General features: G+C 34.2%; 2 protein-coding genes and 1 long non-coding RNA gene across 5 annotated transcripts; 2 read left to right on the top strand and 1 right to left on the bottom strand.

The window, feature by feature from the left end:
• The first annotated feature begins 1,244 nt into the window (after window positions 1–1,244).
• LOC128158328 (uncharacterized) lies at window positions 1,245–14,364 on the top strand. Its single transcript, XM_052821109.1, has 3 exons — window positions 1,245–1,375; window positions 8,358–10,326; window positions 13,915–14,364. Exons 2-3 carry the CDS (start codon window positions 8,367–8,369, stop codon window positions 14,076–14,078), a joined length of 2,124 nt encoding a protein of 707 aa, XP_052677069.1. The 5' UTR covers window positions 1,245–1,375; window positions 8,358–8,366; the 3' UTR covers window positions 14,079–14,364.
• A 538-nt stretch (window positions 14,365–14,902) lies between these two features.
• Window positions 14,903–15,536, bottom strand: LOC128158341 (uncharacterized). Its single transcript, XR_008239964.1, has 2 exons — window positions 15,381–15,536; window positions 14,903–15,143 (listed from the first exon to the last, which is right to left on the bottom strand). It is a non-coding gene; the product is annotated as an uncharacterized LOC128158341 (long non-coding RNA).
• A 261-nt stretch (window positions 15,537–15,797) lies between these two features.
• On the top strand, window positions 15,798–24,445 carry LOC128158327 (uncharacterized). 3 transcript variants are annotated; one of them, XM_052821108.1, is made up of 4 exons: window positions 15,798–15,902; window positions 16,825–16,901; window positions 20,681–22,656; window positions 23,093–24,445. In XM_052821108.1, the coding sequence occupies exons 3-4, from the start codon at window positions 20,688–20,690 to the stop codon at window positions 23,251–23,253; spliced, it is 2,130 nt and encodes a 709-aa protein (XP_052677068.1). In that variant the 5' UTR covers window positions 15,798–15,902; window positions 16,825–16,901; window positions 20,681–20,687; the 3' UTR covers window positions 23,254–24,445. The 3 variants fall into 3 exon arrangements, with proteins under 3 accessions (XP_052677068.1, XP_052677066.1, XP_052677067.1); XM_052821106.1 differs by lacking the exon at window positions 15,798–15,902 and adding an exon at window positions 16,027–16,086; XM_052821107.1 differs by lacking the exons at window positions 15,798–15,902; window positions 16,825–16,901 and adding an exon at window positions 18,982–19,104.
• Window positions 24,446–24,556: the final 111 nt, after the last annotated feature.

The raw sequence follows: 24,556 nt of genomic DNA on the forward strand, positions 1-24,556 counted from the left end.
GCCTTTTTATAATTGTGGAGCTCTCTATCGTTTAAAGACAATTTTAGCTGTATAAAATGACATCTGAGGCAGAAGGCGAACTTTTTCTTTTTCAGGGGGGGGGGGGGGGGTAGGGATAATTGTATAAGTCGGGGGAGGGGTCCGAGGCATTTTTGGAAATTTTATTGTAGAAAATTAAATTTTGCAAGGGTGGATGGGATCCGGACCCCCTCTCCCCAATAACAAATTATTTATAATTGTATGCAATTGGTTGCTCAACGACATTATTTTATTTTGCTCATTCGTTTGGCGTTCCGATTGGGGCCACTTTCGCCTTTAGGCGAAGGAGCAAAAGTGCGAAGATGCGACGGCGAAGCGTGAAGATGCGAAGGCGAAGAAGTGATACTATTATCGCTCCTTCGCCTTCGCAACTTCGCACTCTCGCCTTCGCAACATCGCACTCTTGCCTTCTGTTCGAATTCAAAGATGCCAAATTGGACGGAAAATGTGTCCTGTGAAAAATTATTTAAATTCGATTTAATCCTTTGACTTTTCATAAACATGTGAAATAGGGAATTTTACACTTCATGATTTTTTTTAAATTCCCTGATGCCGATATATCTAAGAAACATGTATCAAATAAACTCGTGCTCGGTCGTTGTTTCTTTATATTTGTTGTCTCAGAGGCAACACAGCGAGATCCCAAACCTTACCATTAGTTTTAAAAGATGAGTTGCAGCAGCATAAGTAATTGGGACTTTGTATAACGGATTTGGGTTGGATAGAATGCTAAAAGCGATTGGGATTTTATAAGAAATGGCGTATTGCAAAATAGATATTAAGATATACCGAAGCACAAGCTTTTTAATAACGATGTTTTACCTAGTATTGATAAACCCTATTACCATTCCTGCATTTGGAATCAAGTAACAATTGGAATTTACTTTTTTGGTCTGTCTCTATGATCTTAAGAGAAATACTATTACTTGAAAAGAAATTTACTACCAATAAACAAAAATGCCAAACAATATTATGAGGATTTGATTTCATATCCTGTATTTACACCCACGGATCTGTATTTACACCCACGGTCTAGTCTGATAAAATGTCGTTGGTGATGGTTCTTTTCTCCCGTAGGCTGGTATTTTTCCCCTCTCCCACATACATCTGATGACATACGTATTCGATACATTTAATTTTGTCTCTGCGGTTCGTTGACCTGCTTCTAAGACGGTATTTCGGTCATGCATAAATCATAACTCTCTTTAAAAATCGGCATTATGTTAAAGTGAAAACTGTGGGTTGGAGAATGTCGGCAGTGCACACCATGCATCTTAATTAACCTTCAGTACCTGTCTACCGTTGTCAATTATCATCCTCCATCTGTTTAATACAGGTAGTGTATTTTTTAATTCCATTTTTTAAATTGATACTCATGTTCGTATGCATATTTAGAATAGTAAAAAATACTTGATATCTGTATTTTGAGACCAAACTTCCAAAATTCAATATGTTTGAAATGTTTTGACGTGATTTATGAATAATGTCGACAAGTTTAGGAAAAGATAGATTTTAGGTTTATGCTATTACTATAATTATACCATATTATACTAATTTTCTCTAAATTAATAAAGGTTGTTAAAATATGAAACTTGAAATTCATAATTTTTTAAAAAATATGCTGCGAATATTTTTGCTAAGATGTGAAATAAAGTTTGGGCGTACGTGAAACAAATACGAATATTATCCACTTAAAACTTATCTTTTTCTGCAAACATTTGCTGTGCAATTAGATATCCTTATTAAAAAGTCACGTATTTATGTTTTTTGGAAGTATTTTTACCACACTGTTTGATGTATTATTTAAGATTAAAAGTGTAATAAAATCAATATCTTTAAAATATTCACCCCCATCAATCACTTTAACATCTAACTTTTTAAAGCCAAATGATAATTCAAAGTACTGAATTACTGAAAGCCGAACTCTTTTGATGTGTAGTCATCCATAGTGTGTAGTAAATACTGGCAATCTTTCTCAATACACATCCTGCTGATGTTTTTTTTATTTTTTTTTGTACTCTCTCTCTCTCTCTCTCTCTCTCTCTCTCTCTCTCTCTCTCTCTCTCTCTCTCTCTCTCTCTGCCTAAATATTTCCCAAATAGTCGGTGTATTGATGTTAAATATATTTTATTAATAAAGAAATTAATTAAGAAAACGTAGAACTTCAATTAAAACTACGAAAGGGACTTTTGGTACACAAAATTAAAAAAAACCACGAGGCCAGTGGGCCACATTGCTCACCTGAACAACAGTTCTTGTATTATTCTATTTCAAAAATTAGCTAAAATTTGAAAATATAAAACTCATATATTCAAAGAATCGACAAAAAAAAAATACAAAACAGATCTGAGATGCATTGACTGACCAATTCTATTATTCTAGCCTCCACCGTATTAAAGATTACATTATTGTACAATAAACTCTTATAAAAAGTGAAAGAGTGTTCCTGTGACCTTGATATGATGGTATATAAAAGTATGAAGATGCTTACATGGTAAAATTAACAAAACGTAGCATTGTTTTTCTTTAGAAAAATATTTCAAAACATTTTTCCTACGTATTTCTATGCTGAAATTTGAGCCCTTTATCGGGCCCCTCGATTGGCCCAAGTGTGATGGTATTGACAATTTTGAATCTACACTCTTAGAATGTTTGCATACTTGTAGTTATCTCACACATTGTAGTTAGTTATTAAGTAGAAGATTTTTAAACAGTGTCTCTATATGTTGAACTTTGAACCCCACTTTGGGCCTCAATATTGACATGGGGGTCATGGTTTTAACAATTTAGAATGAGGATGTTTGAAAAATCATTTTACAAATTGAAGCAATGCAGTTGTTTGAAAAAGATTTTTAAACATATTTCCTACATGTTACTATGTTGAACTTTGACCTATGGGACACAGTTTTAACAATGTAGAATCTACCTTAGCTAAGAAGATGCGTGTATAGCAATAACACGATTTGTAACAATGTATAGTAGTACACTATGCTTCATTAAATATTTTTAAAAAAAATTCAGTATACACCTCTTTGATAGACTTTGAACTTGGGGTCTCCGTAACAGACCGGGTGTGATGGTTTAATCTACACTATTTGCGAATACGTGCATATTTATATCACAAATTGTAGCACTGTAAGTCTTGAATAGAATGTTTTTAAACATTTTTACTGGTATATTTCTTTGAATTTTGAACCCCTCTTTGGGCGCTATTGTTGATCCGGGGTCAAAATTTTAACAATTAAAAATCTACACTATTTAAGGATGCTTGATTATTAATATCACAAATTGTAGTTCTTGAGAATATATTTTTTTAAACGTTTTTCCTAAATACGTTTTATGATCAACTTTGAATCGCTCCTGGGACCTCAGTTTAGTCAGGGGGTCAAAAATTGAACAATTTAGAATAATTATACACTATCTGAGAATGCTTGCTTAGTAATATCACAAATTATAGCATGGTGGTTCCTAAGAAGATTATTAAACATTTTCCTTATATATTTCTACGTTAAACTTTGAACCGAACTTATGGCCAACTTTTAGAATCTACACTATATATACAATCTGTGGTGTAAATATTGGCATTTCTGGTGCAGTGATTCTTGAAGAAGAGTTTGAATACAGTCAGGATCTCCTTTTTATAAAGGTTTCGCCCCTTATTTTTTTTAACTTAGAATCCCTTTTCCAGGTGCTTTATACCATGTTTGGTTAGATCTGGTCAAGTGGTTTTAGGGAAAAAGTCAAAAATTTGAAAAGTTTGCAGACAAACTGACGGAACCTTCGGTTCAGGAAAGCGAAAAACTACGAGTTATTGTACATTATGAAGAATATTTTTTTCATGATTGTGTTTGCCCACTCTTGACCGATTCCAATGATGTAATAATCTCATAACATTCGGGAAGTCGGAGGTTAGGGGAGTATTAAGTTTTTATCAAATTGGTTGTTTTCATTGTGAATACTTTTTAATGTGGCACAAGCTATTACTTTTCATTAAAGAAATATTATTATTTGATTCGGATTTCAAACTTCAAACTCAATTCTGGTTTTTTTTTTCTTCAGACTGAGTTAATTACCATATTATTAATAAAAAAAAAAATAGTTCAGTCTAATAATGATTTTTAATATTTTCATTTGTTAGAAAATCATCAAATACTTTTAGACCCCAAATATAATTTTAAAGAAATGCTATTAATTGATTCAGATTTGGCATAAATTTAAAAATGCATTTTTGAAATGTTGCTTGAATTAAAGAAAATGTCGTGACATTATCTTGACATGAAATTTCTACGTATCAGTCGTTCGGGAACAATTACAAATCTTATAATTAGTTTCTTTATTTAACGTCGCTGCTTTAGCTTTGTACACACGGAGGTCTTTGAACTCAATATCAATAAAAATCTTAAGAAGTTATCCATTATAAACCAGTTACTCTCAAAATTATCAAATAAACTGACTGATGTCTTGTTAAGTCTTATAAAAGTCAATAAACTTTATTTTTTATTTCGCTTCAATGATTATTTCATAATCTCCGGAATAATATTTTACGTTTGAATAAGCGTCAATGCTAAGGTAAAATGTTTCAAAACACGAGCTCTTTAAACACTTTCTCAAATTGAAGTAAAATGCTGTCAACATCTATAGATCTATAGCCCAACAATATATTGAACTGGTGCATCAAAACACGCGTTTAAAATGCTTTAATTTGAAAACTCTAGTTGGGACTTAAGTTTGCTTGAAGTTCTTTTGTCGAGTCGGTATTTTACATTGTATTGCCTGTATATTGATTTCCTATCATTTAAATATCATTTGCAATATTTATGCACCAAATGACAATCAGAAACGTCCATTTTTGTATAAACTTTTCAACAGTTCAAGAGGTCATATTTAGAAGTCATGAATATTCCACGAGCTTGTGTTTGGCTGATGCATTATTATTGTACAATGTAATCAGGTTACGTTTATTATTTTGAATAAACATTTTAAACATAGATATAAGACACCGATGGGATCCGTCGTGGTTCATGACCGTATGAATTCATTTCATAAATATTTACATCTACTGAGTACTCTCGCCATCATTCTTAAAATCCCATTGTATTCACACTGCTAAAAACAAGACCAAATCACTATCTAACCAGTCTATAGCAATTGTACAGAGTCGTCAGACACATTAATAGTTGTAATAAACTTCCAATAATGGAAATATTGGTTGCTCCTTTTATGGACTGTACTTAATGATCGACACTTAAGAAAAGTCAATTTATATTGTAATTCAAACACCAGTTAGCTGTAAATCTAAACAGTAAATTTTAGCGCATGGTTCATTCGGGATGATAACACTATAATTTGAAATCTTAAAATTGATTATATTTTGAATGAATGAATATTGATCTGCATTGATTTCACTGTATGTCTCATACCACCTTAAAATGCATTCTGTTCCGGGTTCTTAGGAAATACAGAGTACGATGGGGGTTAAAATGATGAGACTTCAAGGATCAACCTCTTAAAAGACGTTGACCTCTGATAAACATCTCTGATAAAGTAAAACCGAGAGTCATATTGAACCCGACCAAATCACAACAGATCGAAACAACACTCTAAAGATAAGGAATGTTAACAACCATTACAATAGAATTTATACCATTAATGTTGACATTAAATGCAATTTCTTTCTGATCGATAAGCAAGAACTTGGATCGCCCTATAGTTGTTATAAATCCTGATTTATGATTGCCATTCCTTTACATTTGTAAATTATAACAAGTCCTACATAAAAGATAAAATTGACACACGTCCGGGTTTTAAAATTTCCAAAGAGTTTAAGTAGAGGACTGCTTTGTCCTTGAACTCTATATATCCTTATCTTTTTTATTAGCTCACCTGCATCGGCGGAAGGCTCATTAGAGCTTTACTTATGTAGATTTTTGTCTTGTGTCTAAAATTGTCGGGATAGTTGGCAGTGGCCTTTTATTTTCTTTTTAACCACTGATCAGTTTCAACCTAATTTGACACAAGGTTTTGGGTTGACCTTTCAAGTTTGTTCAGGTGTAGGTAATTATTAATCAAAGTACTGAAGTACTGACGGGAGTTGATTTTATCGATTATCATTTATTTTAAAATCAACTTATCTTGCGTGGCAATTAGTTTCTAGTCTGTATTTGAATTACGCACCTTTTTATAATATGACTTTTATTTAGACTTTTCAGACAAGAATTTAGAGAAACCCCATATGAATCATGTTGTTTAATATTTAAAGATACTGTGTTTTCATCAATATTCAAGGGTATCAATTTTCGTGGATAAAGTGAAAATCACAGTTTCAAGGATACGTAAATTCGTGGCTGATGATCCTATCAATACAAAATGTTAGTGGAGATTGCACTTCAATGAACATTAAATTTCATGGACCAGCCTAACAACGAAATCCACGAAAATTGGTATTCAACGAACATTGGTGAAACCACAGTAGATTAAAGATAGATTTCAAACTATGTATTAGTAATTGAAACAATTCTAAAAATTGCATGGATCCAAGCACTATTGATATTGAACTCCAGTCTCGTTCAACCAGTCGCTCAGCTGTCTCCGTTAATCTCCGACCAGCAAGAGAGCCTCTCTATTTGTCGGAGATTTACGGAGACAGCCGAACTTTTGGTTGAACGAGACTATATTTAACTCTGGCGTAGGAATACATGAGACAACATAAATATCTAAATTGTTTGTATTATATAAAATCTTACTATTTTCAAAGTGTTTATAGATAAGTTTCCTTAAAAAGCAATGCTTCAGCAATTTTTACGTCGAATTTTTCTATTATATTCAAGAACTAAGACTTGTCAACGATGATGATTTGTGCTTAGGTCCAAACACTGTTTCACTTTCGGTTTGCCAGAGTGACTGCATAGGAGAGTTGATTAAAATCAACTCCCAAAAAAGGAAGAAACTACGGCGAGGTGTTAAGCATCTTTTTGAAAACCGAATAGCCAGTGATTTCAAAACGCTTGCAAAAATTTCTTGATATTGAAAATTGATGTACATTAATATATGTTCAAATAATTACATTACACAAATAAAGGTAAATAAAAAAAAATAATCATTAATAACACAATATCATTCTTAAAATATTAGTGCAGTATCATATCTAATTGCAAAGGAAACACACTGAAATAGATGATTTTTAATTTTGGTCAATAGGTCAGAGAGAGAGAGAGAGAGAGAGAGAGAGAGAGAGAGAGAGAGAGAGAGAGAGAGAGAGAGAGAGAGAGTTCGGGGAGTAAAATAGTGTAGCATAGTGTATAATTTCAAAATAAGGATGTTTGAAATACCCTTAAATGCCAAAAGAAGCTAATGTGTACACATATTTTAAGCAAGTTAGTAAAAGACTGCATAATCATACCACATACTATATAATATGAGCAATTTCATGTCTCTAAAGAAAATTAAAAAATGATGTAACTTTGAAAGTACTGTAAGAGTGCATTTGTGAAGAAATATTTTCTGTCATGAGACCAGAATCCCTAAAAGATTCAGACACAAGTTTTGACAACTTACAGGGTCTTTTAATGTTTCAATAAATTAATGTCCTTATATTTTTTTCTCACTATTTTATTCAGTTAAGCTGCTTTGCAATATATCTCAGTAAAACATTGATGCTCAGGTGAGCGTTGTTGTCCATTGCCATAGTAATAAAAAAATATATGAATAGGTGCACACACCCCTTTACATTCGTGGTATATCGTTGCGAATATAGTAATTCCATCTGTTGGATGAATACTACCATCTTGAACGAAAATGGTTTGTTCCCAGACCCGATTAACATTTATTTGAAAATCAGTTGTGATAATAAGAGTTTTTAGAAAAAAGGGAAACTGCCAAGGTAAGATATATAATTCCTCATCAAAGACAACTATTCCAGTTCTATTTATTCTCTTACTCTCAGTCACAATACTTAATTCATCAGATGCTAAAGACTAAAAAAAAATAGTTTTTTTTGTATTTAAAAAATCGATATAGAAAAGACGGAGTAGACCATATAAAGTGTTTTAACAAACATCCTAAATCTTTTACCGAGTTGTGCGCAAAGAAAAACAGATTATTGATTTTGCACGCACCAAATAAATCTTCAATATTGGAAATAAATCACATTTTGTTGGTTTATAAGTGTATCTTTACAAATCACCCTAAAAGACATTGTAAATTAAAACTCCAATGGTTTTTCAAAAACAACCATCTACCTTCTCCCAAGGTTAATTTAATGATGATGATGATGATGACGACGATCATGATAATAAACTGTTTGTTTGTGTATTTTGCAGACCGGCACCATGCTGTCTCCGTGTTTCCTAGTTTTCCTGTCGGTGTCTCCCGTGATTGGCTATGTCTGCGAGAAGACCGCACAGATTTGCGAAACCTCTCTCGACATCGAGCACTACCTTACAATGTCAAGCCATGACTCCCTTGCAGTGTATCCCCAAAAAGGCAAGCTCTACAAGTACGACGTGACCAACACATCAAATGCAGATCCTGTTCCTATAGAGAACATCATTACAGGGGATGGTTGGGAGATGAGGCGACTTCTGGTTGTCGCAAATCAAAGTCTTCCCGGACCAGACATCATCGTTTACGAGGGACAGACAGTGATCATTCACGTGAAAAACCACTTACATTCCGATACAGTGACGATCCACTGGCATGGTCTTCACCAGTCGGGAACTCCCTTCATGGACGGAGTCCCCTTTGTATCGCAGTGTCCCATCGAATCGGGACAAACGTTTACATACAAATTTAAGGCGTACCCTCCGGGTACATTTTGGTATCATTCCCACGTAGGCTCCCAACGAGTTGACGGACTACTAGGAGCTTTTGTCGTACGTAAAAACGAACCCGATCCTCTTCCAGAACACATTTTGCAAATCCAAGACTGGAATCACGACTGGGATGGAAATATGGGATATCAATTAATGGTTTACGGAATCATAGAAAATAAAACAAAATACATTCCATCCCAATCCTTAGACGGTAGCTTCTATAGTCTTTTCAAAGCCCAATCCGGCCTCATCAACGGGAGGGGGCGCTTTTATTTCGATCTAGAGAGGGGGATTCATAACGAGGCTCCTTTAGAAGTTTTTAACGTAAAACAAAATACCTCTTACCGATTCCGTGTCATCAATGTAGGTGCTCTTTTTCCATTTAGAGTTTCAGTAGACAATCACATGTTAAGTGTTATCGAATCGGATGGATACCCCATTCGACCAACTCTTGTTGAATCATTCGTCATAAATCCAGGAGAGAGATTCGATTTTGTTATAAATGCAAATCAATCTATTGGAAACTACTGGATTCGCGGGAAAACATTAGAGGTGACTCCCAGAAACACGATAGCAGAGGCAATCTTACGATACGAGGGTGCAGGTGATGCCGAACCCACAACTGCTCGAAAATTGTGCACTGAACAAGATAAATGTGTTGTCATTAATTGTCCATTTACTTATTTCCCAAAGAACGAGTTTACAGAGTGTATTCGATTTGATCACCTTCGTTCGTCAGCATCCAACGATCCTGCACCAACAGTGGTTGATGGAAAATTTAAAGAATATTTCCTTAATTTTGCATTTCCAGGAGTAACTAGCTTTCCAAGCTCAGTCAACGGTATAGCACTAGAATTCCCCACGGTATCTGGAGTATCACAACCACAACAGGTTACGAATGCTTGCAAAAATTTTCACTGTGATGAACAGAAGCAGTGTAAATGTACGAACGCCCTTTCTCTCGATCACGGCGACACAGTTCAAATGGTGTTTCTAAATATGGGCGTTGGGCGTGGATGGGCTCATCCGGTCCATATGCATGGTCATTCATTCTATGTTCTTAAAATGGGGTATGCAGTATACAACGAAACCACAGGAAAGTTCCTAGCTCAAAATCCAGACATTGATTGCAGGGGTGGAGTTCCCCTTGAAAAATCGTTTTGCAATACTGCAACATGGGCAAACCAGACCTGGCTGAATGGAAATGTCCCTGATTTGGAACTACAAAACCCGCCGCGGAAAGATACACTTATAATTCCTAGCGGTGGTTATGCTGTGATAAGAATCAGAGCAGATAACCCTGGCCTATGGATTATGCACTGCCATATTGAGCTTCACGCAGCTGATGGAATGGCCATGCTTCTTAACGAGTCTTTTGATAATCTTCCTAAAACCCCTAAACATTTTCCGACTTGTGGCGACTTTAAGATCGAAGAAGAAGAAGACACATATGTGGACTCTGAAGTAGATATTGAAGGTAAGAGGTCACGACAATTCACAGATATAAAAAGATAAACTTCAAAATTATGAATCATAGATATAGGTCACGCAAGGGGGAAAAATAAGAATATCTAGTAGAATAAATCAATTAATTATCATCTACTATAATTGTAAATCGTATTTATTTTCATTAAAAACCCTGGAACAATGAATAAATCAACAAAATCGATCGCTTAGTTTAAATTTCCCGCCGCTATGGGAGCTGACATTAAACTTTAATCTTTGACGTCACAAGAACTATTCCGGTTTGTCAGTTTCAAATCATAACATGATATTCGCTCTAACTAACATGTTCTGAAAAATTTGAAACAATATCGATTTGAGACCGTTCTTTCCCTTTGAATTTTCACTAAATTACAAACTAAAGAGCACGTTCGTTGAAATCTAAAAACGGAGATTAGTGTCGGAGAAATCTACGCGTAGTTGTGGAAATTGTCGACAGATGCCAAGTATCTAAGAAAATGTCTGCCGTCGTTATTTCGACATGGTTATTCCGACTTTAGAGAACGTATTTTAAACATCCCCATTACAACTATAACATACTTAATATTCAGTTAGCGAAGAACTTGACTCGGAATAAAAATTTACTCGAGGTCATTTCCAACTTTGAATGATAGCAGATCAACGGCTGTCATCTATTTATAAAAATGCCGAGATTTATACCCCTGCGAATGCGTTCGGAATGTTTTCTTTATCGTTCTAAAGTATGTAATAAATCCAGAGTTACTCGAATGAAAGTTCACGAGACTTCCCTGAGATTTATTCAGTTCCTGTGAAATTTCGAGCGGAAGTATAAGTGTTCGGATAATATTTTCAAAATACGCAAGTATTGGTCGTATTTCATACCATATCCCTCTTTGATAGGAACGAAAAACTACTTATTGCACATTGTAGCCCCACTATTGTGGTGCTATTTTTCACTTTCAAATAACTAGGTCAATGACCTTCTTTTTCTGCTAGTGACCTCTGAATGTTTTTTGAAAAAATTGTCAAAATTTGTCAAAATTGGCCATCATTTTCAAGGTTTTCTTTATTTTTTTTATTAGAAATAATAAAACAATTTGTAGGTTGGGAAATGATAAAATACGAATAGCTTTACTTAATTTATATTTGACTGAGTCGTTTTAAGCTCATATTTTAAGTTTAATTTAGTCCGAATTCCCTCTATCAATTTCCAATATTGCACCCATTTTTGATCGAGTTTTACAAAAAACTGACTTATAGGAGCTCCAAACTATTGATTGCCTAAAACTGTTTTTGTTGTCTGTATTATGTTGACATTAACATTATATAAAGTCAATGATCAAAATTTCGAGATATTTTGTCTTGAATCGATTTTATGTATTTTAAAGATTTTTCCAATCGCGTGCCAGCCAGTGACATAAATTTATAGACGAGTAAATACAACCATAAAATATGTAAAATGATTTGAAAAAACATATAGAAACTTAACTTTAGCAACTACATTGCAACAGAAAGTTTTTAAGAGAAAAAAAGAAAAAGAAAAAATTAGTTCGAATTTCCTCTGTTTGAATATTAATCTACCTTTGTCGGAGCATATCTTCCTCAAATAAACAAATCATGGATATTGAAATAGATATTTGTTAATAACTTTGGACTTCAGATATTGAAGATTTGTAAAATTATTTTTTGAGATCTCAAACCCTGAGTAAACGTAATCCTTAAAACTTAGTATATCGATCCATTTTCAAGGAACATTCTGCATAAATTAGTATAGTCTGTTTCACTATTGATGCTGTTACTAGGTCAGGCGCGGATTGAAAATTGATCCTTGTGGGGGATCGCTAATAAGCATGTTATTTGTTGCAACAGCAGAAAAAAACCTATATTTTTCTTTTGTCACATTTATTTCTTGAACTCAATTTTATCCACCAATTAATGAAGATAAAGTTTAAAATTAATAAACGTCTAGATTTTATATTTGACTACTAGTACCTAGATTCTAGGAAATAGAGCATAAACACGAGGCACGATTACTACTGCTAAACAGGTCGGGGAAACTACCTTACATGGATATTGTTTTCATTGCGCAGAGCGATGCGTACCGCGAACAACTGTCCAAACAGTGAATAAAAAGCAACACATGTGATTTACTACGTTTACGTTTTTACAAAAAACACGTGGTTTAGACTAATTTACGACTTGATTTCAAATGACTGCAAGAACGTCAATTTATAAAATTTTTCAATTTTTTGTAAAAAAAAAAAAACAAACAAAAAAAACTGCAAAGATTAGGTACTAATTAACATTATTCATGCCCACATTAACAAACTGTCAATTTTCCTTGTTAAATACCGGTAGTACGTTGAAATACCTTTCATAAAGTCTTCACAAGTCATTAAATTCCAGTATTTGATTTTCGTAAATTTTGTGTTTTTCGCTGTTGTAGTGCTACTTGTTGACTAGAATTTAAAACTGAATTCATTTTGATACATTTTTATTGTTGTATGACATTAACATGTACTGGTAACACAATAGTAATACTAGTAATCATAACGCATGTACATTGATCATTGTACATGCATATATAAGTGGTATGTGTCATCTTTGTATATACTCGCTCTAATGAAATGCTATAAGTCCGAGTAGATGCATACACTAACTGTAAGTACTGTCTAAAAGAATACATAGATTAATATCAAGAGTACGCACCAAACACGCATCTCGTAACCATTTACACTTCTTTAAATGGCCACATGAGGAATGCCTGACAATATACGAACACCTCCGAGTCCGAATGCTTAGGACCATAAAATCACGTAAAATCTGTTTTCACTAAAAAATCAACGCTGGCAGTAAGGCTTTTGTTAACAAATATACTCATACAATGCAGTTGATGAACCCAATTTTTACCATTGTAAAATGCATGTTTGTAAATGTGAGCTTGGAAATAGTAGATGATGATGTAAATATTGTTTTAAGTGTACAAAATGCTTGAAAAAATTAAATATGCCTTTCCAAAAGCATTAAGAAAAAGTAGCATTTTAAACGTAGTATTTTTTGTAGTAACCCATGATGCATTTCAACCCAGGAATGTCATTCAGCTGATTGGTCAGTTTGTCGATTATGTCTGTGCCTCATTTAGTATGTAAATTTATTCCGACGTCACAGAAAAATAGTCTAAATTTAAATGACAATAACATTCACAGGGGTGTGACGTGTGAACCTAAACATAATTAATTTTGTTCAGTCGATTAAGGTATAAAACAGCGGTTTATTCAGAGCACTACAAGTAAACCGAACCGGAATAGATTGTGTGACACATTGTGTTCTACATCATGTCAGCCTCCAGTAGATACGATTTATCCAGCTTCAAACGTTCATTAAAGCTTAAATATGTAGTTTATTTTCAAAACAGCTTGACCACATATATATATAATAATTTACACCAATTTATTATTATAAAGAAATTATGTTTTTGACTTTCCTTCCCCTTTAAAATTGATTTGTTTTTACAAAATGATCGAGCAATAATTGCCTTTTTATCAAAGTATTTCTTTGAAGTAAAAGTATCTAAATACGATGGTCATTATTTTATTTTCAGAAACAATTTCAATGCAACGATTCTACGTCATTGTCGGTGTTATGGCGGCTGTCATCTTCTTACAGTTACTGGTAATCATCGGTATGCATTTTTCTTCCAAAAGATCATCACCCTCCAAAGCAGATATTACGGGAAAAACGAATCCATCATTTAATAATTATTAGTACAAGGACGTTAGGATAGAGATACATGTAATTAGAATAATCAACAATAAAGCGAACGGGAGAATGTATGACTGATGAAGGACCGTTGAATATATACAGAACATATATTTCGCACTTTCTTCATGTATATATATGTGTGTTTGATTTGTTTTCTTTATTCTTTATATATTTTTTTTTACGTTTTTATATCGCTTTTTGGTTCTTACAGTTTTTGAAAAACATTATATACTTGACAATTTGAGAAAAAAATACTTGCACCTAATTTTATGTATTTTCTTTTACCTAACACATATCATGTTTTTTCTTTACATTTATGATTAAAAAAATATCGTTTCTATGATTTGTTAATTTTGAATGAAAGTTCTCATGATCATTCGTTTCACAACTTTGTTTGTTAAGATTAAGGTATATAAACTCAAACATTTTATCTTTTGCAAACAAGAAATGTTTGTAAAACACTTATTCCCCCTCCCTTGGAAACACATGCGTGGAAAATGAACCGAAACTGCAAATAATGAAAACCTCTGCAAAGAAAATGAAGGAAATGCAAATAATTGAAAGTCCAATGCAAATAACTCAAAAACGCCTGATCACACCCAAAATTTTACTTTTACGATATTATCAAAAATAATCTGTATACCAAATTGTATATCAGTAAGAAAAACCTGTGCGAAGAAAATAAACGGAAACTGCAAATAATTGGATTTTTTCTGAGTCTAAGGGGCATAACTCTGTCAAAAATTTAGCGATCGCACCCAAAATCATACTTGATCTAGATATTATTATGATAAACCTGTACACCAAATTTAATGAATAATACTCAATTTATTTATTTAGGGATTTAATTTCCTCACAATAGTTCCAAATTAGCCAACAAGGAGCAACAAATTCGCCATAACACACATATGATACACATATCAAAAGTTTGTTCAAATCACAGAGTCGTCATTTCTTCTAAACAAGAATTCATTGATCTTCCTTCCGTCTATTCAATCGAGTTTCCTGAGATATAATCATGGGGCTCCCAATTTTGCTTCGGTACACGTACACGATGTCGAACAACATCTGCAAAAAAGAACGCAAAATGTGTGCACTCAATCAGTTAATGTAAACTACTTTTATCAATCCAAATGTCGGGTGTTTTATTTTAAAATCAAATCATTGTATTACAACCAAGCCAATATGCAATAAACACATGTACATGTACACACATTATGTGATCAATGCAATAATGCATGAGTTTCCTTCACATTTTTTTACATGAATAAATGTTATTAAAAATTTCAAGAAGTGACAACATACTTCACTGTTGCGATGATAAAATCCAAATCATTTTGCCTCAATGGTCGATGTGGTGCTTCACACATTCCAAAACAAAATGCGCTCTCCCTCTCTACAGCTGGACTATATTTCTTTGTTTGAGTTTGCGCCAGTAATTTGATACTATTTGGTCAGCTCGTTTCAAGCAGTGCAGATTGGGGCGAGGTGTTCCGCTAATGGCTAACGCACCCTCACTGACAATTTACAAGTTTAACGTTACCTCAAAGGAAGTATGGAAGCTACTACTTCAACGTTTTGGATAATTACTACAACTTTTTAGATAACTGTCGTTAATCCGTGCATATCGATCAATTTCGACTTAATTAACAATTTATTGGACCAGACATGCTTAACGTGACGTTAAGCCGAGACATTCAAATGATATTGCTCCAAGAATAGTATCGATTTATTTTCCTGTCCCATCTTCCATTGCTTTTTTTTTACCACGAATAAGTCGACTGTCGTAAAAGGATTTGGACATTTGGAATGCTATCGTAGCCAGGGGTAAGTTACAGAACAATTGATGAATCCATGCAGAAAAATTCTCTAGGTCAAAGCGGTTCTTGCAATGAGAAAATGCTGTGTGTGTGTGATTGATGAATCAATTCCTCACTACTTGTAAACGTCTAGTAAATATGCATACATGTATTTAGATGTTGGGGAAAGGGAAAACCCTTTTGTAATCCAGGTATGTGTATAAAAAAATCGTAGCAGATAGCCCCGATTAGTTGCTAGATTATAAACATGTATCTAGGTCGCATTGAACGCATTGCTTGAGGTAGCTGCTACTGTCTTGAACTCCGCCAAAGACTGCATGAAGGATTGTAACGGCTACTTTGCTCTACGTCGCCGCTACGATCTTGAACTATCTTTACCGTTATATAACTAGCGTAAATTTAATAATAATAATTACGTTCAATTCGACCGACAGATACCTACATGTAGCTAGGGTTCATGTAGTTTTTACGATACTCAGTCTTGCAATCAATGTTATCATACGCGTTATTATGTTACCTATACAACTTTAAAAATAAATCAGAGATTATAAGTATATACATATAAAGACAAATACCGATAATTCTGAGTTGCCGGGTCAAATAACCTTTAAGTAATTTGTATGATAACTTCATGATTTCATAGAAGTTGCGTTTTATTTTCTCCTTTCAATTTGATATTTGATTCAGATTAAAGTCATATCTATATAGACTATTGACACTACATTGAAAACAAATGTTTTTAGGCGACAACAAATACATTCCTATAAATAATATTTCATAGAGAGTTACAAAGTTGTGTTAAAGATATACGCCGATATTATCCGATATGTACAATTCAATTAATTCAAACCGTATAACATTTCATGTTCATCCATATACTCGTGAACTAAATTTAACTTTTAGACACAGGTGTGTTTATTTTATCCTAGGTTGTCGTTATCTATTCGATAACACTGTTATCCTCCGGTTGGGATGCCATCATTCAGTTGATCACATTTTGTGTAAGGTATGTAGCAAGTGTCGCATAATTATAATATTTTGCCTTACGATGCAAATATTCTATTGCATTTTGTAACAAATGTACCCCAAATATGGCAACGTATCTATCACTTTGATGTTTTGTATCGCGACAGGCGACAGGCAGTAGGCTTCTTATTCATGGCCCCTTGTTTTTGAAACCAAATCTACAGACGCAGCTTCAAAGTCAGCAACGCGTAAAGAAAGTCCCGGCCAGTTCTGGTGGCTCGAAAGCCAGTTCTATATAGCGGTAATTGATGTCATTTTAAAAAATGCAATGGTGGCATATTTGAGATTTTTTTTTTTTAGATAATTAACCTAAATAGATAAGAAACGGGCATTTGAAGAAAGTGTACTCGAGTACACCGTTTCACTGATGATCTTTAGACCTCTCTATTGTTCTGCATTACTTAGATGTTCGCTTTGTATCTATTCAGTGACAAAAATTTTGGAACCATGCATAAAATAACATTTTCAAACCAAAAGAATTCATACAATGAATTTAATATTGACCATGCAGAGAGTTGTCTGGAACTGTTTTCATTTCAATCCACTTGTTGGATAAGTAAATATAGGTATATGTATTATGTGTAAAAAGGGAAATGGAAGAGGAAATAAATAAAAAAAAAAGGGGGAGGGGGGTTAAATTTAACGTTTTTAACCTGGTATAATACATGTCGGTTTAATGATTTATTTTGATAGTTTATGCTTATAGCTTCTATGAAATTTATGGCAATTGGAGCTGCAATTTTCATTTTGTTTTTTCGAAAATGTTATTTTCTACAAAAAAAAATCATTGTTTTTAAATTTCTGTTAGCTATATTCTTGTGGGAAAAGCCGTTTTGAAACGTTACTTTGAGAGAAAAATTGAAATATTGTCGTACTGTGCAAAAACTATTCTGCTATATATTCCTAATCAGAGAAATTATTCTTCTGACAAAAATTAATGATTTTTTTAAAATCTTAATTATCATAAAAGTTTAAGTTACTTGTCATACTAGCAGGTTTTTGCAGCAAAATAAAATTCTAAAAAATACAGCTCATACTGCTTTAATAGTCTTTCGGTTTTTTGTTTGTTCACGGGTTTTTTTTTTTTTTGATGGGGGGAGGGAGGAGATTTAGTCGTTTAGAGAGGGGTTTCAAGAGCGTCAAGCCTCCCTATAATAAATACACTGTATATTTCGGTACGCCAACATGTAAAATAAAATATATGATTTCTCTGCCATTCCGTCTACCTACTCCCCTCCATGTTTTTCTTTTACATAAGAAACGTAAGCGGTAAGTATACAGAACGTATTGGCTTTTTTCACAGACAGATGTGTTAAATTAATTGTAAAAACCTTAATTCAACCAGAATCACATAATTACAATAGGTCTCATTTAGTTTACAACTCCTTATGGAAGTATATAAATTATGCGCACGCTATATGATTCAACATTAAATCAAAGAAAGGACACTTTCAGAATTACTAACAAATGTTACGATTCATCTTATGAAACAAAATTGTACAGTTGTCTTTTCATACTTGAATCGGAATTCCCATCAGGTTAATTAAAATGTGTTTCTTTTCTCAATTTATTTGGCATAAATAAAAACAAAACAAAAATCACCTGGATGTGTTCTTACTCGTCTTGTCAAGTTTCTACAAAAAAAATTATAAACAGAACCTAGTTCCTATTACATGTATGTAGACGCTTTATAAATTGAATTGTGTTGTAACAAAGAATATTGACCCGGGTTGAATAAATGTTGTCAAAAGATACAAAAGCAATGAATATGAAGTCCTATATCTTATTTTGTTTGAAAAATGTGCATACAAGAACAGGACAATGTAATTCCTCTAAACGGCTGTCGAAGTGCGCAGCTACATACTTATTTTGAAGATTTAAAAATCTGCAAAAATATGCAGGATGTTGTTTGGTGTCGATCCCCTCTTCGTTACATTGTTTGTGACACATTATAAATCTTCTAACTGACATTGCACACATCACGTCAAACATTACACATACTCATGAGGTATTTTGTCATAACGTGAAACGGATGTATCGCACAGTATATAACCCATCCACAAAATACAACCCAAACTGAAAAAAGAAATTAACTCTGTGCTTGCACTCAAGCCACTTCCGGTTTTAAAACTGTTGTTTACTTTAAAAAACAAGAAAATAATGACAAGCCTTCTTCATTATAAGTAAGTACTACAATGTATTTCTGTCTGGTGAGGTTGATAAAAGAAATTTTTAGGTGGCATGGGACACCTCCATATTTTACATACGTCTGTTGAAATAAACTTCTAATGAAGGATATATTTTAATGATCTTTTCCCCAAAATTTTTTACTAACAGTGTGGCGTGTTAAGTTAATCAAGTTAGTTGGAATCACCCTGGGGCTTTCATAGTTTTAAGTTTTTACCGTTCCGAAACATTTAAAAACATATATTTTCAGCATTTAAAAATTCTAAACCGGTGAAAGTATTTTGATTACTGAGTATATTGTACTTAATATCGACAGTTGTCCCGTACCAACTTAAATATGATTTATTAAAGTCACGGTAACATACTGAAAGACACTCAAATAAATAAATACGTCTCCATACATACCATAGTTTTGAAATAAAAGGATACAAAATGTTTACTAGTAACAAAGAGCAACAATTCTTTACATATCTGGTTCAAAAAGAGGGGGAAAACTATTTTTATACCCCCCCCCCCCCCGCAAACAAAGTTTGGGGGGTATATAGGAATCACCTTGTCCGTCCGTCCGTCTGTGCAATCGTGTCTGGTTCACACAAAGATTGCTCATGACCTAAGGGTGTCTCATGATCTTGACCCAAGGTCATTCGGGCAAGGTCAAGGTCACTGGCAGAAAAAATGCAAAATTCGTGTCCGGTCCATATCTTTCATATGGGGAAACATTGGAAGTTCTTACTTCACACAAAGATTGCTTATGACCTAAGGGTGTGTCATGACCTTGAGCCAAGGTCATTTGAGCAAGGTCAAGGTCACTTGCAGAAAAAGTGCTTAATTCGTGTCCGGTCCATATCTTCCTTATTGAGAAGCATTGAATGGTCTTACTTCACACAAATATTGCTTATGACCAAAGGGTGTGTCATGACCTTGTTTCAAAAAAGCTAAATTCTGTCTGTGTCATGTCTTGTATTAATGGAAATATTAGAAGCTAAAATTTGACACAAAGCTTGCTTGTCTCAGGCCACATAAAACTATTTTTAGATTCTCATCCCCGTCTCTCTGAAAATGACCTGCCCCGATGAATTTTTTATAAGGAAAAAAAATGTGTAGAAAAAAAAATTCGGAAAAAAATTGGGCTCAGTATACCAATAATTCAAAATTTTTAAATATTAAATGCTGCTTGACATGTGAATTTTATTTGATTCGAGTCATGGTTGTTAACGGAAGGATGCAAATGTCCTCATGCATTAACAGTTAACTTCAAAAAATGGATTAAAGGATAGAAATTGGTTTGTTTACTCCTATTAGCATTAACAGTTTTCAAAAATAGAGCAGTTGTTATTTATAGAAAATGGGCAGTGAAATAGATTCATCCAATATTTTCTATAATAGCAAAAATACACGCGTTATGATTTTTTTTCTTAGCGGGGGTTATCAATTGTGAGCTTGCACACAGTACCTCTAGTTTTTATCAAAATAATTTTCATCAGTACAATGTTGCTAAGAATATAATGAGTTTTATATTGTGAGATATATGTCGACATAAAAACCCAATTTAGATCTATTGATGTCTTTCAGAGAAACCATGTGGCCATCAAGGTATCATATTTTCATCTTCATCGTTCACCTCTCTTCAGCAGCCAGCTATAAATGTGATCGTACCGCACGGGTCTGTGAAACCTCCCTCACCGTGCAGCACTACCTCACAATGACTCACCCAGTGAATTCAACAGTGTACCCCTCCCGGGGAGAACTCTATGACTACAGGGTTACCGATCCTTCTACGTCAGCTACGGTACCTGTCGATGACGTCATCACGGCGGATGGATGGGAGGCGAAACGACTTGTAATCGTTGTCAATCGAACGCTTCCTGGACCGGATATTGTCGTCTATGAAGGTCAAACGTTGATTGTCCACGTCACAAACAGTTTGGCATCTGATTCCGTCACTATTCATTGGCACGGATTGCATCAGACGGGGACCCCTTACATGGATGGTGTTCCCTTTGTGACGCAATGTCCAATCGCAGCCGGACAAACGTTTACGTACGAGTTTCAAGCGTACCCATCGGGTACTTTTTGGTACCATTCTCACGTCGGATCTCAACGCACAAAAGGAATGTTTGGAGCTTTAATAATTTTAAAGAATGAAACGAATCCTATTCCAGAGCATATCTTACAGATTCAGGAATGGAATCACAATTGGGATTCGGATTACGGATTCGAAATGATGGTATATGGCTTAGTGGAAAACAGAACACAATTTATTCCATCGGAAAGTGTGGATGGGACTTTATTCAGTCTTTTAAAGGCACATTCTGGTTTGATCAACGGCAGAGGACGCTACTACTTCAACTATGAAACTGGTTCTCATAACGAGGCTCCATTAACAGTCTACAAAGTCAAACAAGGGAGTGTATACCGATTTCGAGCTATAGGAGTCGGGGCCCTTTATCCGTTTAGAGTTTCCGTGGATGGTCATATGATCACTGTTATAGAATCGGATGGGTTCCCGATACAGCCAGTGACTGTCGAATCGTTTATCATTAACCCTGGGGAGCGGTACGACTTCACATTGGTTGCAAACCAGACCATAGGAAATTATTGGATCCGTGGTAGGACCTTGGAGACGAATCGGGTCACCATTGCAGAGGCAATCTTACGATATGATACCGCGCCGGAGAATGATCCAGTTACTACAAGAAAAGACTGTAAGGTCGGAGACGTCTGCCTGGTTTTGAATTGTCCATTTCAGTTCTATCCTGCAAGTGAAAACATAAAGTGTATCTTTTTTGATCAGTTGAGGTCAACAGTCCCGAATGACCCTGCACCGGAAGTTGTTAAGGGGAGATTTTCAGAGTATTTCTTGAATTTCTTTTCAGAGGGAATGGTGAATGGTAAAATGTTTAAATTTCCTTCCGTTGCAGCATTATCACAACCATCGGCGATAACTACGCAATGCGAAAAATGTAAAGGTATGAAGATGATGCAAATGTGTATGTGTACACATACGTTAAATTTGGATGCAGACGACACAGTTCAGATAGTCCTCTCAAACATTGGATCTCAGGCAGGCATGTCCCATCCTATTCATATGCATGGACATTCATTTTACGTCTTAAAAACAGGATTTGGAAAATACAACGCAACAACCGGAAGGTTCCTTTCACAAACTGAAGATCTTGCATGTTTGGGAAGTTTACCCAAAGAGCAAAACATGTGTGATGAAGTCATTTGGGCTAACCAGTCCTGGAGAAATGGAAATATTCCTGGTTTGGAGCTAAACAATCCTCCACGTAAAGATACGATTACCATTCCGGGTGGAGGCTATGTGGTGATTCGAATCAAGGCGAATAACCCAGGTCTGTGGTTCCTGCATTGCCACATCGAGTTCCACGCTACTCACGGAATGGGCCTGCTGCTTAATGAATCATTTGCCAACGTTCCAAAGGCTCCCCCAGGTTTTCCAACATGTGGCAATTTTGAGAAGGTTTCTTCTGCTAACGTTGATTCAAAAGAAACAAACGTTTTCACGGCTGATACTCTTTTCTCAGGTATATAAAGTACATAATGTACACGGTTTTTTATTGGTCTTTTTCACATGAAACAAACGATATTTTTCCTTACAAAAGAGCCTCGGACGTGGACAAGTTCGTTTGTTCATCGACAACATTCAGGAAATTGTGTTAATTTGTCTCAAGTTTCTTTGACTTTTAATTAAATATGTATATATAATATTTAAAAGTCGGTTGATTTATTAATATTGCGGATTTATTAAATATTTTATTTTACTTAAGGAATTAAATCAGGTTTCTAAAAATAGATGTGTTACTTTAAGTTTAATGAATTAATCAACATATGTCCACTGCATGGGTTTCCAGCAAAAAAAAAGTATAAGGGATGTGTTAACCGCAGTCAGCACGCCCCGTCAATATTTTTATTGCTGTCTTTAAGAAATGAGATGATTTACACATGTTCCTCTACTTTTAGGTAACATATCCGTCACCATATTTTGGATCGTGGTCGGAGTTTCGGCTGCCGTGATCCTCTCCCTTATAGTCGCCCTCGTCATTGTACTACGCTCCTCCAGAAAGGCGAAAACCAAAGGAAGCTTCGAAGCCGTGGCCTGTTACCACGCTGAGCCACGATGACGTCATTAACTGCTAGTTTTAGGATATTATTTTTAATTGTCGTGCGTGCTGTATACACCATAAAGTATACATGCATGCACCAGTTATTACTCAATACCTCATACACATAAATAATAAAATAATCAGTACAACAGATGTCATGAATTGTAGAATATAAATTTATTTTTTTCTTTGCGAGGATGATATCATTAAAAGATTGGGGCGGAATACGATTTTTTCCGCAAAAGTCAAATAAAGATTGTGTGCTGGATAGCCCCCCAAAACATTTTTGGTAACTTAATTAACAGACTGTATGAATCCAGTTTTGGGGGATGGGGCAGGAAGATCCTATGATTGACCCTATCTAGATCTGAGAAGAGATGTTTGGATCTCCTGTCGATTTTGTCCATATTTGATCCATATAATAATTTCAGATTTTTTGTAAGTTCTTCAGATACTATGCTTCCTATCAATCTATACATATTTTTATAAGTAAAAAAAAAAAATAAATACCAAAAGCGTAAGGAGACGACATGAAAGAAATATGAATGAGAAAAGTTGGGCATAAAATCCTTACGACAGGTTCTTGTGCTTTTAGACCATTTGTTTCATCAGCGTCGATAAGTATGATGTACGCCTAATAGGGTGTATACAGTAAGGTCTGGCTGCGTTTTACAAAAGAACTTGCAACAAAGTTGTATATATTTTGAGTCTTACGGAATGCTCTGTTAGGCCTAAAAAAAAAAAGTTGTGTGTTTAGGGTAACCCGACCTAACCTACAAAAATGCCCCGATCCTGATGTCTGTTTTTCTCCGATTGTGAATTTTATATTATTTCTATTTAAAAATCTGTTTTTAAATATGACAGAAACAAACATTCTTAGGATTCATGCAAAGAAAAATATAAAATTAAAAAAAATCCCTACCTACCTAATTTTTCATCAGTGTTACCCTAAACACACATTTTTTTTATAGACCTTATGAACAAAATTGATATTAAACCATTTCTTTACAACTATTTTGATTTGAATAATTATATTTCACAGTCATTAAATTGAAACATTGATTAGTTTATGATTAATAACAACAACTTATGTTATAATTGTTGTTTCTTCACTTGTATTTGTTTCTCCCATGATTTCATGGGCTTCTATTTATGACTTAGTTTGTTTACCAATAAATTGATTGTTGTTATACTTAATGGATTAATATTTCTTTTAACCATTCAATTTTAAATGAGAATTTATCAAACAAATATTATTTAAAATTTCATAATATTTATGATGCCTGAAACTAGACAAATTGTGAGAAAAACTTTTTTCATA

This window comes from Crassostrea angulata, chromosome 8, assembly GCF_025612915.1.
Source record: "Crassostrea angulata isolate pt1a10 chromosome 8, ASM2561291v2, whole genome shotgun sequence".
NCBI lineage: Eukaryota > Metazoa > Mollusca > Bivalvia > Ostreida > Ostreidae > Magallana > Magallana angulata.

Excerpts from the sequence above, each read along its gene's own strand:
- LOC128158328 (XM_052821109.1), top strand. The coding sequence starts at position 8,367 with ATGCTGTCTCCGTGTTTCCTAGTTTTCCTGTCGGTGTCTCCCGTGATT. Across the intron at positions 10,327-13,914 it reads CTCTGAAGTAGATATTGAAG|AAACAATTTCAATGCAACGA; the intron begins GTAAGAGGTCAC and ends TTTTATTTTCAG.
- LOC128158327 (XM_052821106.1), top strand. The coding sequence starts at position 16,042 with ATGTATTTAGATGTTGGGGAAAGGGAAAACCCTTTTGTAATCCAG. Across the intron at positions 16,902-20,680 it reads TTGATCACATTTTGTGTAAG|AGAAACCATGTGGCCATCAA; the intron begins GTATGTAGCAAG and ends GATGTCTTTCAG. Across the intron at positions 22,657-23,092 it reads GGCTGATACTCTTTTCTCAG|GTAACATATCCGTCACCATA; the intron begins GTATATAAAGTA and ends CTCTACTTTTAG.